Source organism: Heterodontus francisci, chromosome 15 (assembly GCF_036365525.1).
Source record: "Heterodontus francisci isolate sHetFra1 chromosome 15, sHetFra1.hap1, whole genome shotgun sequence".
Taxonomy (NCBI): Eukaryota; Metazoa; Chordata; class Chondrichthyes; order Heterodontiformes; family Heterodontidae; genus Heterodontus; species Heterodontus francisci.
This window is the reverse complement of record NC_090385.1, coordinates 51920090-51936934: the sequence shown is the minus strand read 5'-3', so window position 1 is coordinate 51936934 and position 16845 is coordinate 51920090. Positions and strand designations below refer to the sequence as shown.

At 43.1% G+C, this 16845-nt stretch overlaps 1 protein-coding gene across 4 annotated transcripts in view; it reads right to left on the bottom strand.

The window, feature by feature from the left end:
* LOC137377884 (probable E3 ubiquitin-protein ligase MID2) overlaps positions 1-16845 on the bottom strand; it is a 318774-nt gene that overhangs the window by 47662 nt on the left and 254267 nt on the right. For all 4 annotated transcript variants that reach the window (XM_068047960.1, XM_068047963.1, XM_068047962.1 and 1 more), the window contains exons 6-7: positions 16026-16153; positions 10227-10370 (exon numbers count right to left, since the gene is read on the bottom strand). In XM_068047960.1, coding sequence (XP_067904061.1) covers positions 10227-10370; positions 16026-16153 — 272 coding nt within the window. The remainder of the gene's footprint in view (positions 1-10226; positions 10371-16025; positions 16154-16845) is intronic.

The following is a 16845-nucleotide window of genomic DNA, read 5'->3' as shown; positions in this document are numbered from 1 at the left end:
GAATATAACATAAGCCCCAGAGTAGGGGTAAGTAATTGGATACATCTGCCAGCACAAAATTCAGCTCCCTGTGGTTGTTCCTGCAAACCATGTTTTCATGTACTTTTCTTTTAAATGATTGCACTATTTAGTGATCTTTATTGCCAGTCCAAGAAAATAAACCATTTTGGCAGGATCAACAGAACAATATGGGAGTGATTTTCATGAGTTGCATTAATCAGTGGACAGGGTAGAGTGAGGCATAGATTGGGTGCAAAATAAAGGCATCATGGCAACTACCAGGAAAGCAGGCCAGTGTGATGTGCTGCTAGTGATCAGACCATAGTTAGATAGAAATGGAGCGGAAGCTCTTGTGATTCACAAAGTCAGTGGGGGAATGTGAAGGAGCCTGTAGAGTACAGTCAATGACACCTTGGACCTGAGGGAATCTTGCAATCTGTGTCAACCACAGAGCCCTCTCTTGTTTTTTTCTGCTTGTCCATGGGGAAAATAATGAAAGTGTTTGATGTAGCAAACATAACATCAGTCACCTGTTTAATGCAAACATGAACTACAGACTGGCTGATGTTACTGACATACCCTGAGGCCATCAGGAAGGAGCCAGAAGCAAAAAACTTCAATGCTGCAGTGTCTTTGACAGCAGCAGACTTAGCTGTGCTAATTGTGGCAGTGTCTTTTTTTATTCTGTTAGAGGATGTGGGCACTGCCGGCAAAACCAACATGCATGAGGAGGTGGTGGTGTAGTGGTATTGTCACTGGACTAATAACCCAGGGGTATTCCTGCCTCTGGGGACATGGGTTTGAATTCCACCACGGCAGAAGTCAATTCAATTAATAAATTCAATTGAATTCAATTAATAAATCTGGAATTAAAAAGCTAGTTTAACGATGGTCATGAAGCCATTGTCAATTGTTGTAAAATGCCATCTGGTTCACTAATGCCCTTTAGGGAAGGAAATCTGCAGTGCTTACCTGGTCTGGCCTACATGACTCCAGACTCACAGCCAGTCGATTGTATCTAACTGCTAAAAGGTCGATAAGGAATGAAACCGGACAGACCATCCGGCATCGACCGAGGCACCGGAAATGACAATGGCAAACCCAGCCCGGTCAACCCTGCAAATTCTTCCTTACTAACACCTTGGGGCTTGTGCCAAAGTTGGGAGAGCTGGCCCACAGACTAGTCAAGCAACAACTTGACAGACAACATCCCAGACACTGCCATCACCATACCTGCAGAGGTGGTGGCACAGTGGTATACAGTCAGGAGGGAGTTGCCCTCTGAGTCCTCAACATTGACTCCAGACCCCATGAAATCTCAGGGCAAATATGGGTAAGGAAACCTACTGCACCCCCTTAACTCCCTCAGCTGATGAATCAGTACTTCTACAGGTTGAACACCACTTGGAGGAAGTACTGAGGGTGGCAAAGGTGCAGAATATACTCTGGGTGGAGGAGTTCAATGTCCATCACCAAGAGTGGCTCGATAGCACCACTACTGACTGAGCTGGTCAAATCATAAAGGACATAGCTGCTAGACTGGGTCTCTGGCTATGTGTTGAGGGAACCAACACGAGGGCAAAATGTACTTGGCCTTGTCCTCACCAATCTGCCTACAGCAGATGTATCTGTTCATGATAGTATTGGTAGGAGTGACCACCGCACACTCCTTAGGGAGATGACGTCCTGTCTTCGCATTGGAGGATACCCTCCACTGTGTTGTGTGGCATTACCACTGTGCTAAATGGGATAGATTTCGAACAGATCTAGCAATGCAAAACTGGGCATCCATGAAGCACTCGGGCCATCAGCAGCAGCAGTGTTGTACTCAACCACAATCTGTAACATTATGGCTCAGCATATCCCCCACTCTACCATTACCATCAAGCCGGGGGATCAACCCTGGTTCAATGAGGAGTGCAGGAGGGCATGTAGGAGCAGCACCAGGCATACCTCAAAATGAAGTGTCAACCTGGTGAAGCTGCAACCCAGGACTACTTGCTTGCTAAACAGAGTAAGCAGCATGTGATAGACACAGCTAAGCGATCCCATAACCAACGGATCAGATCTAAGCTTTGCAGTCCTGCCATATCCAGTCGTGAATGGTGGTGGACAATTAAAAAACTAACTGGAGGAGATAGCTCCATAAATATTCCCATCCTCAATGATGGGGGGAGCCCAGCACATCAGTGTGAAAGAAAAGGCTGAAGCATTTGCAACAATCTTCAGCCAGAAGTGCCAAGTGGATGATCTATCTCGGCCTCCTCCTCCTGAAGTCCCCAGCATCACAGATACCAGTCTTGAGCCAATTTGATTTATTCCGCATGATATCAAGAAACGACTGAAGGCATTGGATACTGCAAAGGCTATGGGCCCTGACAATATTCCGGCAAAAGTACATATGACCTGTGGTCCAGATCTTGCCGTGTCCCAAGCCAAGCTGTTCCAGTACAGCTATAACACTGGCATCTACCCAGCAATGTGGAAAATTGCCCAGGAGTGTCCTGTACACAAAAAGCAGGACGAGTCCAACCCAGCCAATTACCACCTCGGCAGTATACTCTCAATCATCAGTAAAGTGATGGAAGGTGTCGTCAGTAGTGCTATCACGTGGCACTTGCTTAGCAATAACCTGCTCACAGATGCTCAGTTTGGGTTCCGCCAGGGCCACACAGCTCCTGACTTCATTACAACCTTGGTTCAAACATGGCCAAAAGAGCTGAATTCAAGAGGTGAGGTGAGAGTGACTGCCCTTGTCATCAAGGCAGCACTTGACTGAGTATGGCATCAAAGAGCCCTAGCAAAACTGGAGTCAATGGGCATCAGGGGGAAAACTCTCTGCTGGTTGGAGTCATACCTAGTGCAAAGGAAGATGGTTGTGGTTGTTGGAGGTCAATTATCTCGGCTCCAGGACATCACTGCAAGAGTTCCTCAGGGTCGTGTCCTAGGCCCAACCATCTTCAGCTGCTTCATCAATGACCTTCCTTCAATCATAAGGTCAGAACTGGTGATATTCGCAGATGATTGCACAATGTTCAGCACCATTTGTGACTCCTCAGATACTGAAGCAGTCCGTGTAGAAATGTAGCAAGACCTGGACAATATCCAGGCTTGGGCTGATAAGTGGCAAGTAACATTCGCATCACACAAGTGCCAGGCAATGACCATCTCCAACAAGAGAGAATCTAACCATCTCCCCTTGACATTCAACAGCAGAACCATCGCTGAATCCTCCACTATCAACAACCTAGGGGTTACCATTGACCAGAAACTGAACTGGAGTAGCCATATAAATATCATGGCTACAAGAGCAGGTCAGAGGCTAGGAATCCTGAGGCGAGTAACTCACCTCCTGACTCCCCAAAGCCTGTCCACCATCTACAAGGCACAAGTCAGGAGTGTGATGGAATACTCTCCACTTGCCTGGATGGGTGCAGCTCCAACAACACTCAAGAAGCTCGACACCATCCAGGACAAAGCAGCCTGCTTGATTGGCACACCATCTACAAACATTCACTCCCTCCACCACCGACGCACAGTGGCAGCAGTGCGTACCATCTACAAGATGCACTGCAGCAACGCACCAAGGCTCCTTAGACAGCTCCTTCCAAACCCACGACCTCTACCAACTAGAAGGACAAAGGCAGCAAATACATGGGAACACCACCACTTGCAAGTTCCCCTCCAAGTCACACACCATCCTGACGTGGAACTATATCGTCGTTCCTTCACTGTTGCTGGGTCAAAATCCTGGAACTCCCTTCCTAACAGCACTGTGGGTCTACCTACCCCACATGGACTGCAGCAGTTCAAGAAGGCAGCTCACCACCTCCTTCTCAAGGGCAATTAGGGATGGGCAATAAATGCTGGCCTGGTCAGCGTTGTCCACATCCCAAGAATGAATAAAAAAAAAATAATGGTCACCATTGTCATCACTCATTGTTTTCTATTCCAGATTTATTTCATTAACTGAAATTAAAATTCACAACTGACATGGATTTGAACTCACAGCCGAAATTTTACGGCTCCCCAACAAGCAGGCTGATGGCTGGGGGGGCGGGCATAAAATTGAGTGGGAGGCCTACCCACCCCCGCTGCAATTTTACATGGGGCAGCAGTGGCGAGAAATGGTCCGCCTGCCCCAGACCAATCAAGGCCCTTAAGTGGCCAGTTAACTGGTTCTTAAGGGCCTCCTCCCGCCGCCGCTGCATTTTATCCACAGCTGCCAGACGGCAAAGACCAGTTAAAACCTGGTGGCCCTCTTGCGGGCTGGGGGGATCCTACTGATCAGGCCCCGTGACCTACAAAGGGCTACCCCCGAAGCCCCCACCGCACAACTCCTGCCCCACCCCCCAATTGATCCCCCTGGCCTCGCTGGAGCCCGGCCGATTGTCCCCGGCGAGGCCACAAAAACCTATCTGCTTTCTGGGGCCGTCCTTCCTCTTCCTGCCGTTGGCTGGGTGTAGTCCCAGAAGTGGCCACTGCCCCCATTGGCACTGCTGGGACTAAAAGCTGCCGGCCCGCTGATTGGCCGACAGCTCCAATAGGCAGGATTTCCTGCCTCAAGGAGGTGGAAATCCTGCCCAATTAAGGGCCTGGGGATCGAAAAATCTTGGTGTGGCTCCTAGGCCTGGTGGAGGCAAGCTCGCCACCAACTTTTCGGCCGGTGTGCGGGGCCTCCTGCCCAACGTTAAATTCTGGCCCACATCTCTGGATTATTAACCCAGGCCTCTGGATTACTAGTCCAGTAACGTAACCACATGCTACTTGGCAGTTCTTGATATTGGAGGAAAAAAAAATGCTGACAGCCTCCTTAGAGAAATGCTTATGCACTGCTCTTGCAGAACTGTAGGTATGATCCAAGTCCAGTATACTATTGGAAAGATAAGATTCCAGCTTTTAGTATCCACAACTCTGTTTGCTCCCTCCTCCTCCTCATTTTGTTACCCAAGTGGAATTGCCAGAAGGACTCGAAGAAAAATGAAGATTCCAGAAGCCCCTTTAAGAATTCACAACATTCTACGCTGCTTATAAGCACTTTGAAATTGTCTGAGTTGCAAAAAGCTGCAATACATTTTCTGAGTAGCAGCTAAGGATTGCTTTAAATATTGCTAGACATGGTAGCCTCCTGAATTGTACTGCACAAGTATTGTGAACGGGATCAGGATATGTGTCAGAAATAAGGTGGAGATAAAAATGGTAATTGGTAAAGAACATGCTGTTGCCTCATAAGAGCTCTTAACTCTGATACAACATTGAGCGTATGCAAGAGCTCTCCAGAGACACTGATTAAAACAATGCTTATTTCACAGAATGACGAAAATAAATTTGTATAAACTAAAGTCTTAATAATGATGGTTCACATCTTAATACAGGCTAACATATGAATTCTTATATAAGGAAGGGGTTTCATTGTAAAGAGCAACTGATCTTCCTGATCATCATAAATGACTTGACACTTTGCAACAAAAATGGTTAATTAAAAAAATTTAGAACATTTTTAACATAAAACTAATGGTACTATAAAAAGGTAATGCCTTAGGCTAGTATCTTGTTATTGCAGGGAACACGCACTTCTCATGACAAGAGTGAGACAGAGAACTGGATGATGCAGTGCGTTAGCATTAGCACACTGCCTCATAACGCCAATCAGTGTCTCTCAAACCTCCTCCCTGTCGCTCTTAGCACTCTGGGATAAAAACTATCTATCCTGCAGATTTATTTGCACCCCTTCAGCCTGTCTGGGAATTCCTTCTAATTTATAATGATATACTGTAATTAATAATATTTTGCATCTATAAAGCACATCAGATGTAGGAAAACGCCCCAAGACTTTTCACAGTAGCATAAGCAAACAAAACTTGACACTAAGCCAAAAAAAGAGTTATTGGGAGGGATGAGTAAAAGCTTGCTCAGAGATGGAACACAAAGGAGGAGAGTGAGTTTTAGGGATGGACTTCCTGAGGTTTGGGGCCTGGATGGTTAAAGGAATGGCCATAAATGCTGGTCTGAAGGGAGTGCGGCATACCTAAGATGCCATTGTCAGAGAAATGGAGGGTTTGGGAAGAGGGGGCAAGAAGGAGCAGGTAAGAGGGGCTCTAGGAAGTTAAAAAGATCGAGAGAGGTAAGGCCATTAAAAGGATTTGAACACGAGGATGAGAATTTTAAATTAAAGACATTGGGAACATGAGCCAACATAAGTCAGTAAGCACAAGATTTACAGGTGAGTAGGACATGGTGAGGGTTTGGAAATGGGTAGCCGAGTTTTGAATGAAATGAAATTTATGGAGGATAAGAAACCTGCCAGAAGAGGATTGGAATAGTTAAGTCTATAGTTAACAAAGGCATTGATGAGGGTTTCAGCAGAAGATGCGCCAACGTTTGGGGAGGGAAATGTCCATGTTACAGAAGTGGAAGTCGGTGGCCTTTTTGATGGAGAGGATATGAGGATGGGACACTTAGCTCGGGCACAAATGAGACAATGAGGTTGCAAACAGTCAACTTCAACCTGATAGAGTAGCCAAAGAGGGGCGAGGGGGTTGAAAGAAGAGACAAGGCGTACGGAATCCAAGATAACTGTACATGGTGGTAAGAGAAACCATTGCAGGATATTTCCTGCCTACAATTCGAAAGGTAAGAGTGAAACTAGCCAAGGGCAGTCCCATTCAGCTGGAAAACAGGGAGTGGTGTTGAAGGAGTGTGGCAACTGTGTCAAAGGCTGCAGGGAGGTTGAAAAGGATGAGGGGGGCATAGTGCACCTTGGTTATGGTCACTGAGGAAGTCATTCAGGATTTTGGAGAGGAAAGAGAGTTTGGAGATAGGATGGTAGTTAGTAAGAATAGAAGGATCAAGGGTGGGTCTTTTAAGAGGGCAGGTGATGATGGCAGTTTTTAAAGTGAGGGGGACCTTACCTGAGGAACTTTTTACAATGTCAACTGGTATGAGTGCCAGGAAGCGGGTTTGGATGATCAACAGATTAGTGAGAATGGGATCAAGAAAGCAGGTGGTGGATTATCTTGGCAACGGCATCAGAAAAGATAGGAAACTAGAGAAAGATTGTGCTCAAGGCTCGGGCAGGGCAGAAACTTAAGGAAATTTGACTTGGTGGTGATATGGTAGAGGTAGCAGAACAGTCTTGATCTTTGTGAAAAAGAGGTCCATGCGCTCCTCACACTTGTTGTTGGAGGTGAGGATGGAGAGGGCAGGGGAGAGAGGTTTAACAAGATGATTGGCACTGGAGAAAAGAAGCGGGAGGTTATCTTTGTTCTTCAGGATGATCCTGTGGTAGTGAATGGTTTAGGCAGAGGACAGCAGGGCTTAATATGGTCCGGCAGGTGTGGAAATGAATGGCTAAACCTATGGTGCACCAGATCCTTTCACTTCTCTGCCCCTTTGTCTTGAGAGGGCAATGGCTGGGCTGTACTGAGAAATGAGCAATGTGGGAGCGAGTAAAGGTTTTATTGAAGACAAGGGCACCAAAGGTATTGTTGAGAGAGTGATTGAGCAGTGTGTCTGGGCGTCATGAACACATGCTATGCCGAATTATGATTTTTTTAATCCATCGGCTGGAAACCTAAATTAATTTTTTTTTTTTTAAAAAGGAAAAGGAACAAACCAAAAGGTGACTGCTAGCAGCTAAAATGGCCACTGAAATTTACATCAAAATCCACTACATTCCAATGCATTGAGAAGGAGTTGAATTGTCTGGCCCATCCCCTCCAGAACAATGACTTGGGGAATTTTGAATGAATCACCTGGCCAGTTCCCATTAACAATAGATTAAAGGCAATCACTTGGGACATTAAACTGGTGGAGATGAACCACTCAAAGGCAATCACTTGAACAATGGTACCCTGATTGAGAGAAGGGAAATCCTAGGCATGAACTAAATATGTTGCTAGAGGAAATACACACAGCCATCATATGATAGGCCCACCATCTGCCTATTTTAACCTGGGTTTTCTCTCTCTGCAGCAGGCAAGCAACTGGAAACTGGTCAGAGGAGACTCAACTGGGGGCCCTCTCTCTCTCTCTTTCCCCCCAGTCCACCTTGCAAGTTTCAAATCCTGCCTACTGGCTGTAACCATCATTGCAGCAGACAGAGACCCCACTGTGCCTGGGTGGCACAGTGGTTAGCACTGCAGTCTCACAGCTCCAGCGACCCGGGTTCGATTCTGGGTACTGCCTGTGCGGAGTTTGCAAGTTCTCCCTGTGACCGTGTAGGTTTTCGCTGGGTGCTCCGGTTTCCTCCCACAGCCAAAGACTTGCAGGTTGATAGGTAAATTGGCCATTATAAATTGCCCCTAGTATAGGTAGGTGGTAGGGGAATTGAGGGAAGGTGGGGATGTGAGAGGGCAATGATCATAGCATGTAAATAGTTAAACACTCACTGAATTGGCAAGTATATCCATTTAAAAAAAGCAATAAACCCTGTTTCCAGGAGAACCACCTAATCTGCTGTCCACATCTCAGGACCACCGAGTGCATGTGGAAGCCAACCAAGTCACCAAACTCCACAGACTGTATACCGCTTTCTGTTGTTCCGGACTTTAAGTAAGTGTGTCTGTGTGTGTGTGTGTCTGTGAAAGTTAGATTGGTTTAAGTACAATAAAGCTAACCACTTTCTTTGTTAAACTCAAGAAAACCTGTCTGATTGGTTCTTTTATGATCATAGCATGTAAATAGTTAAACACTCACTGAATTGGCAAGTATATCCATTTTAAAAAAGCAATAAACCCTGTTGCAGTCAAACCTGATTGTAACATTGGGCAAATGGAGGATCAAAAGCTAGACAGTTGGAAGTTTGAAAGTACAATTCGTAAATGATCTGGGAGAGTGTCTCTTTTAGACAGCAGCAGATGCAGAAGGGAGTGAGGTCGTAAGGAGTTAGGCGGATGTGAATGATGAGGAATACAAGGAAGTGATTAGAACAGCCTTGTCTGTGATCGAGATGATGGACGTAGAGATCTCGTGAGATGGTCAGGTCAATGTGCAGGATTGCAAAAGTACCTGATCATTTTACAAATCTTGCACAAGCACAGTTAGCGTCAGGTTTGGCAATCTGGCCAGGACCTTCCTTGATGTCAGGGAAAAGTTCCTAAAGGCCAGCAATGGTAAAAGCACATTGCAGTCTAATACAAGCGGCTTCCTTCCTTCTCTGGTACTGCTGAGACTTGGAAATTGTTGTGTTGAAGGTATTGAGTGCATATCCATATTTTACCAATCTGCAATGTTATATTGGCACCTGTTATGCAAAAATGCATAGGATGGGTTCTCTAACAGCACAGCTAGGAAAAAGGAGGAAACATTTTGTTTTTCTTAATATAGTACCCTGTCATGCCAAACTTTTGTAAAGCTCTTGGCACTGAATTTTGAGGCGCAGTAATTTTTGTTGTGTAGGCAAATTAGGCAGCCATTTTACATTCACAATGTCCACAAGCAGCAATCAAATGAATGACCTATTAATCCGGTTTTCTGGTGGTATTGATTGAGGGAAGAACGTTAACCATGACACCAGTGGAATTCCTTACTTTTTGAATAATGCAAGATCTTTAATGCTTACTTAACCAGGCAAAAACGCTGGGACTTCAGTTTGATATCCATCAGAAGGATGACACTTCACTAGATTATGATCACAAAGACAGGCAATGAGTTCCAGGTTCAGCACTGAACTGTGCTGATCAAAGCAGGGAACGCTATCAGTGCTATCAGAGTTCCTAGATTAGATGGGAGGAAAAAAATCAGCCAGGATTCTTGGTTCTGAATGCTACCCAGTGACACTTAATTGAAATGCACTTGTTGACATCAGGGGAAGATAAGATGGGGATTGTTGATGGGCTTTTCAACTTTGGAGGGTATTGGAGCCTCCAAAGTGTAGTCTCACACAGGAAGAATGGTATTGTGCAAGGTACATTGGGTGCTTGGACTCTATGAATCCCTATCCCAGTAACAATCAATGCTGTCTGGGGGAGGATGCATGTGCAGGAATGGGAAAATCAAGGGGAAAAGGAGGGGGAAGCAAGTGTTCTGATTCAGATGCAGATTCAATTCTCCCTGCTTCATTGAAGGGACTAGCAAAAGCCAGTCATCCCTGGGAGAGGAACAGATGCGTGGAAAAGTCAAAGAGGGAGGTTTCACCAGTTGACCAACAGCAACATTGGCAATAGTCTGCCTATTCTATTCTTATACAATGTCTGATTTACTGTACCTTTTTTTTTTAAACTTACTGATAAAGTTTGCTTGTCCTGTGAAGATAGTATACTGCAACTCATAGGAAACGATGCTGAATTCATCTTCTGAGGTCCAATGAACAGTAATGGTGTCGTGAGATGCTGTGCAGAGCTCTTCTCGAATGCTTGGAGGATTTGGGGCTGCAAAGAACAAGTGGGAGAGATTATTACAGTGGATAGCACAGTGCAAATGTTTTCACCAAAATACATACATCCTCATTGTATGATGTAATGGTGGAGGAAATGGAGTGAACAACAATGTTGAAGGGACAGAAAAGTTGAGAAGGACAAAAAAAGGAAACCATGGTTTTAGTTATATAGGATGTTGGTGACCTTAACCAAGGTTGTGTCATTACCATGAAAGGAATGCAGCTAAACTGAACAATGAACTGTGTCTGAATTTACATTATTTCTTTCTCTGCTTTTCTGGTATATCTGATCTTTTATGTTTTGTTCCATATTGCAGCTTCTCTCCATGCTACTTGTTAGCTCTTCATCTTTATAAACAACTTCGTTATTCTTTTTGGATTTGATTCCTTTGATTAAAATTAATTTTATATTGGTACAAGTGAAAAGATAATTGTGTGCAACATCATCATCCACTATTCCACCCCCCCCCCCCCCCTCAGCAACATCATGTCAATTAAAAGTTGATCCTCTTCATCATTCGGCTGAGTTTTGCACCCCAAATCTACCCATCTGTGCCAGATCATCAGAGCAATGTAAACAGTAAACTACAAATTTTCTACTGTGTAAAAAAGCAGCCCATAGATCATCAGAAAGTTTGTGTCACTATGCATAGCTTTGATGCATGAGAAACTTTGCTGAGGGTAGATGGGATGGATCTAGGGATGGCATTGCACAGATCAGGATGCAAGAAATATCCATCTGCATACTTTGAGCAACTGTAGAAACAGAAAATCTATTAATAGAAACAAAGAAAAACTACAAACATTCAAGCCTGAAATAAAAACTGCACATACTGGAATTACACAGCAGCCTGGTCAGACTCTGAAAGGGAAACTAGAGGCTAATATTTCAGGTCTTCTGAAGGAGGGTTGCACTTGAAATATTAGTATCTAAAAGAGGAAGGTAAACTAATCAACCTGTTGTGCATTTCCAATCATTTTTATACTTTTATAAAAACCTTTTGGAATTACATAGCATTGCTACATGTGAGGGGGGAAACTATAAGTACAAATGAAGGAAGGAAGATTTTAAAAAGTCAGTATTATTCTAATATATGTTGCAGAATGGCAATATTGTAAAAGTAAGTAGCAAATACAAGTTTGCATTAATTAAACATTCAAGATAAGATCAAGTCAATCTACTCTAATTTTCAAATATCATTGAGGAACATAAGAGCAGGAGTAGGCCATTCAGCCCGTCAAGCCTGCTCCACCATTCAATTAGATCATGGCTGATCATCCACCTCAATGCCACTTTCCTGCGCTATCCCCATATATCTTGATGTCATTTGTCTCTAGATATCTATCAATTTCTGTCTTGAATATGCTCAATGATTGAGCTTCCACAGCCCACTGGGGTAGAGAATTCCAAGATGCACCATCCTCTGAGTGAAGAAATTCCTCCTCACCTCAGTCTTAAATGGCGTACCCCTTATTCTGAGACTGTGTCTCCTGGTTCTAGGCTCACAAGCTGGGGAAACATCCTATCTACATCCACTCTGTCACGCCCTGTAAGAATTTTGTAAGTTTCAATGAGATCACCTCTCATTTTTTGAAACTCTAGAGAATACAGGCCCAATTTCCTCAATCTCTCCTCATAAGACAATCCGGCCATTCCAGGGATTAGTCTGGTGAACCTCTGTTGCACTCCCTCTATGGAAAGTATATCCTTCCTTTAGGTAAGGAGGCTGAAACTGTACACAATACTCTAAGTGCAGTTTCACCAAGGCTCTATACAATTGCAGCAAAACATTTTTACTTCTGTACTCAAAACCCCTTGCGATGAAGGCCAACATACTATTTGCCTTCCTAATTGCTTGTTGCACCTGCATACTAGGTTTTATTTACTTACGAACATGGCCACCCAGGTCCCTTTGGACATCAACACTTCCCAACCTCTCACCATTTAAGAAATACTCTGTCTTTCTGTTTTTTTTTCCACCAAAGTGAATAACTTCACACTTATTCACATTATATTCCATTTAAAACTCTGGAAAGGATATTGCAAAGAACATAAGAATAGGAGCAGGAGTAGGCCATATGTGAGAATTTAAAAGATGATTGAGGCTGGGATTCAAACTCATGACGTTCTTGGTTTTGGTTCATTGTACAAAAAAGATGTGTAACTCCTGTGAAGTTGGATTGCAGCAGCTTCAACTACAGTTTTTATCCAAAGAGGAACTCCAGTTAAGTTTGATTTGGGTTCTTCAGAGATAAAACATCAGGTAGACATCCTGTTTTACCTGAAGGCATGAGGGAGAGTGGGAATTATAATGATGTAGTAGTGGATAGATGCCAGCAGGGTGATGTCATGCCCATCTGGTATCACCTTGTTAGCAGCTGTATTATCATATAACATGAAAGCTCACTGAACTAGAAACTCCAGACTGAGCCCTTCAGACCATTTCTACACTGACTGCTACAATTACCTCCTGCCAGCTCAGTGCCTGTACTGACTATAGTATCTTGCAAGATTCACCATACCGTAGCAATTCACCTTACAAATTTCACTCTGGAAATAAGCCTTCTATCCTCTTATCAATATTAAATACTTGAGTGCTGAGAATGCCATGAGTCTTTATTGACAAGGAGTTAATCCAGTCCTCTGACACAAAGCAGTTTGAGAGAGCTAGATTAGCATGGGCAGAGGTTTAATGTAAAATGTTGCTGGGATGTCGTTAGTGAACCTGATGATGTGCATACCCTGGATTCATATCAACTGAGCTAAAGTTAGTAGCATAGGGTGGTCATTGGGAGAGGTTACCGAGCCCAGCAGTGTGTGAACTGGATTACATCAGTAGCAATTCAGTTCATAAAACTAATGTACTCTTTGAGAGGAGTTAATTGAATACCTGTGAACTGGATTAACATTGGTAGAGATACAGCCATTAGCATTGGATGCTGGCTGAGAGGCATTTTGTTTTGGTCAGCTGGGTATCTGAAGCAGGTGGAAATTTATTACCATGCTGAAGAGCCTCCAAACCAAGTGCTAGCAAATCCACACAGGTAGAGTCTCTGTTTCCTCAATGTGAAGTGTACATATTCCCCATAGGGAAGTTCCCATTTACCCAAGTATAACTTCTTATGCACAAAAATTCTAAATTCTTATATACAAAAAAACCCTAACCCTCTTTCTTTCTCTCTTCATTCTTCTCACCACCTTGACCATTATATTTCCCTCACCTATTCCCCCTCCTCCCCCCCCACCCCCGATTCTAACACTCACTCCTACTGCTCCCTCTCCCCTGACACTGTGAAGGTCTCAAGTAACAATAGTGATATACAATCCCCAAATTCCTTGGGGATCTATCTGGACAGCTGAAAAATGAACTTAAGGTCAGTTCAGGTAATGATGGATCTCTGTCACCTTTTCTGTAACATTTTAATTGAAATGATTTCCAGAAGGCATTTGATAAGGTGCCACATCAAAGGTTATTGCAGAAAATAAAAGCTCATGGTATAGGGGGTAACATATTGACATGGACAGAAGATTGGTTAGCTAACAGGAAATAGAGAGTAGGCATAAATGGGTCATTTTCTGGTTGGCAAGATGTAATGAGTGGTGTGCCACAGGGATCTGTGCTGGGGCCTCAACTTTTTACAATTTATATAAGTGACTTAGATGAAGGGACTGAAGGTATGTTTGCTAAATTTGCTGATGACACAAAGATAGGTAAGAAAGTAAGTTGTGAAGAGGACATAAGGGGGCTACAAAAGGATATAGATAGGTTAAGTGAGTGGGAAAAGACCTGGAGTATAATGTGGGAAAGTGTGAAATTGTCCACTTTGGCAGGAAGAATAAAAAAAAGCATATTATCTAAATGGTGAGAGATTGCAGAGCTCTGAGATGCAAAGCAATCTGGGTGTCCTAATGCACGAATCACAAAAGGTTAGTATGCAGGTACAGCACGTAATTAGGAAAACTAATAGAATGTTATTGTTTATCGTGAGGGGAATTGAATACAAAAGTTGAGAGGTTATGCTTCAGCTAAACAGGGCATTGGTGAGACCACATGTGGAGTACTGTGTACAGTACTGTCTCCTTATTTAAGGAAGGATGTAAATGCATTGGAGGCAGTACAGAGAAGGTTTACTAGACTAATACCTGGAGTGGGTGGGCTGTCTTATGAGGAAAGATTGGGCAGGCTAGGCTTGTATCTGCTGGAATTTAGAAGAGCAAGAGGTGACTTGATTGACACATATAAGATCCTGAGGGGTCTTGACAGGGTGGATGTGGAAAGGATGTTTCCCCTTGTGGGAGAATCTAAAACTAGGGGTCAGTGTTTAAAAATAAGGGGTCGCCCATTTAAGACAGAGATGAGGAGAATTTTTTTCTCCCAGAGGGTTGAGGGTCTTTGGAATTCACTTCCTTAAAAGGCAATGGAAGCAGAGTCTTTGAATATTTTTAAGGCAGAGGAAGCTAGATTCTTGATCAGCAAGTGGAAATGTGGAGTAATCAGTTCAGCCATGAACTTATTGAATGGTGGAGCGGTGTTGAGTGGCCTACTCCTGCTCCTAATTCGTATATTCATATGTTCGTGAGCACTTGCACACACCCTCCTTTGTGCAGACCTCACTGGAGAAAAAAAATCCCACCAATCAACTTGATCGCAGATTTTAGAATGGAGTCAACATTGATGGATGCAAGAAGTTCTGCTTTGTCAAGATCTTGGTCCAGTTGGTCAAAAGAGAAATTTCTGGATCACTAGCAGGAACATAAAATATCAGTTGTGAGGAGCTATTGAGCCTAATGATGCTACATGGAGAGAGACAAGGGGTAAAATTTCTTCTAAGTTTAGCTAAAAAATTGCCCTGCCTACAATTAATTAGTCACCAACAGCTTTGGCGACTGTATTAGTCCACATGTGTACTCGTTGATATAGATCTTTGACATTATCAACCTCTAACTTCTCTAAGGTCCTCCCCAACCTTTTTTCTCTGCCATTTAAATAAAAATATTTAAAGATAGTCATTAGAAACAATGAAAGGGCTTTAATGATAATATTTTATATTGTTTTGACTAGTATAACTAAGGGACCCTGATGATGACGCTCTTCAGAGAAGTCACTTTGTACAAAACTGTTTGATGAAATGAGCCTTAAAACAATAACAACTTGCATTTCTGTCGTGAAAAAAATCTCAAACTGCTTTATAATATGGAATAAAGTTTGAACTAAAAAGAGGAAAAAGAATATGGAGGTGGCAAAGGCACCAAGGCTGAGAGTCTTTAGAAGGGTTTTGAAGGTGGGGAGGCAGAGAGATTTTGGGAGGGAAGGGGCATAGAGACTGAAAGCATAGAGAATAAGCAGTTATCCAGTGCTTATGGGAGGTGTAGCTGACCAAGGTTGCTTGGAGATGATGGAATGAGACCATGGAGATATTTGAAAAAGATGGAATAGATACTAAATTTGATTTGCTGCAATACTGGAAGCCAGTGGAACTTAGCAAGGACAACTGTAATGGTTGTATGGAACTTTGGGTGAATGTGGATGACACTGCGTAGTTATCAGTAAGTTGGAATCTGGAGGGTGGAACCAGTTCCAGGAGTGGTGTAGGGTTATATCATATACCACAAATCAACTCTTTACTGTTGTTCCAACATGATTACCTGTAAGATAGTCCAGGTTTTCGAGTAACTTCTTCTCTCTTGAAAAATCTAAGGTAAAATGTTCAAAGGCCTCGTTCAAATTGATGTCTGGGATCAGGACTTGAGAAGATGCTGTTGCCATAGCGACCCTGCCAGAGCAACCAGAGACTGAAATGGATTATCAACAGGAATCAGAAAACAATTTTTAAAAATTAACTTACATGTGAAGCAAGTTTTTAAAAAATGTGGCAAAGGTTTAGGTCTCATTATGTCATCAGTGTTCTTTTTAAACAATTGAGAAAACTAACCAGAATTATTAATATTTTGAACAGGCAATTTTTTTTTTCACTTTTCCCCCATCTCTTGAGGAGACAGATTTGTTTTGGGGGACAGTAGCATGGGTAGTGTACCACACTTAAACCATATATGGAATGGAACTGAATTACCACAGCAAGACAACGCGAGGAACTCCACATAATAGACTTGTCATTTTTAATGTCTAGGTGATGTGATGGAGCAATTAAGAGTGAACAGAATGCTGGAATGTACAGGTAGAACAGTGAAGTATAAATCTTTAGCGATTATGCAAAGGCTAGTCAGACTGCATCAGTACAAAGCTCGATTTTGGTTACCAAGTCACAAAGAACGTATTCATGCATTGGACAGATGCAAAGAAAAGCAAAAGGACTGATTCTAAGGGTAAAGGGAAGAGGTATAAGCAATATGAGAGAAAATTAAGCTCTACTATACAGAAAAAAAATGTTTATTGGGAATATTACTGAGGTCTATAAAATACTAAATTGCATACATAAAGTAACCTCAGTATTTCATAAGAAGAAGT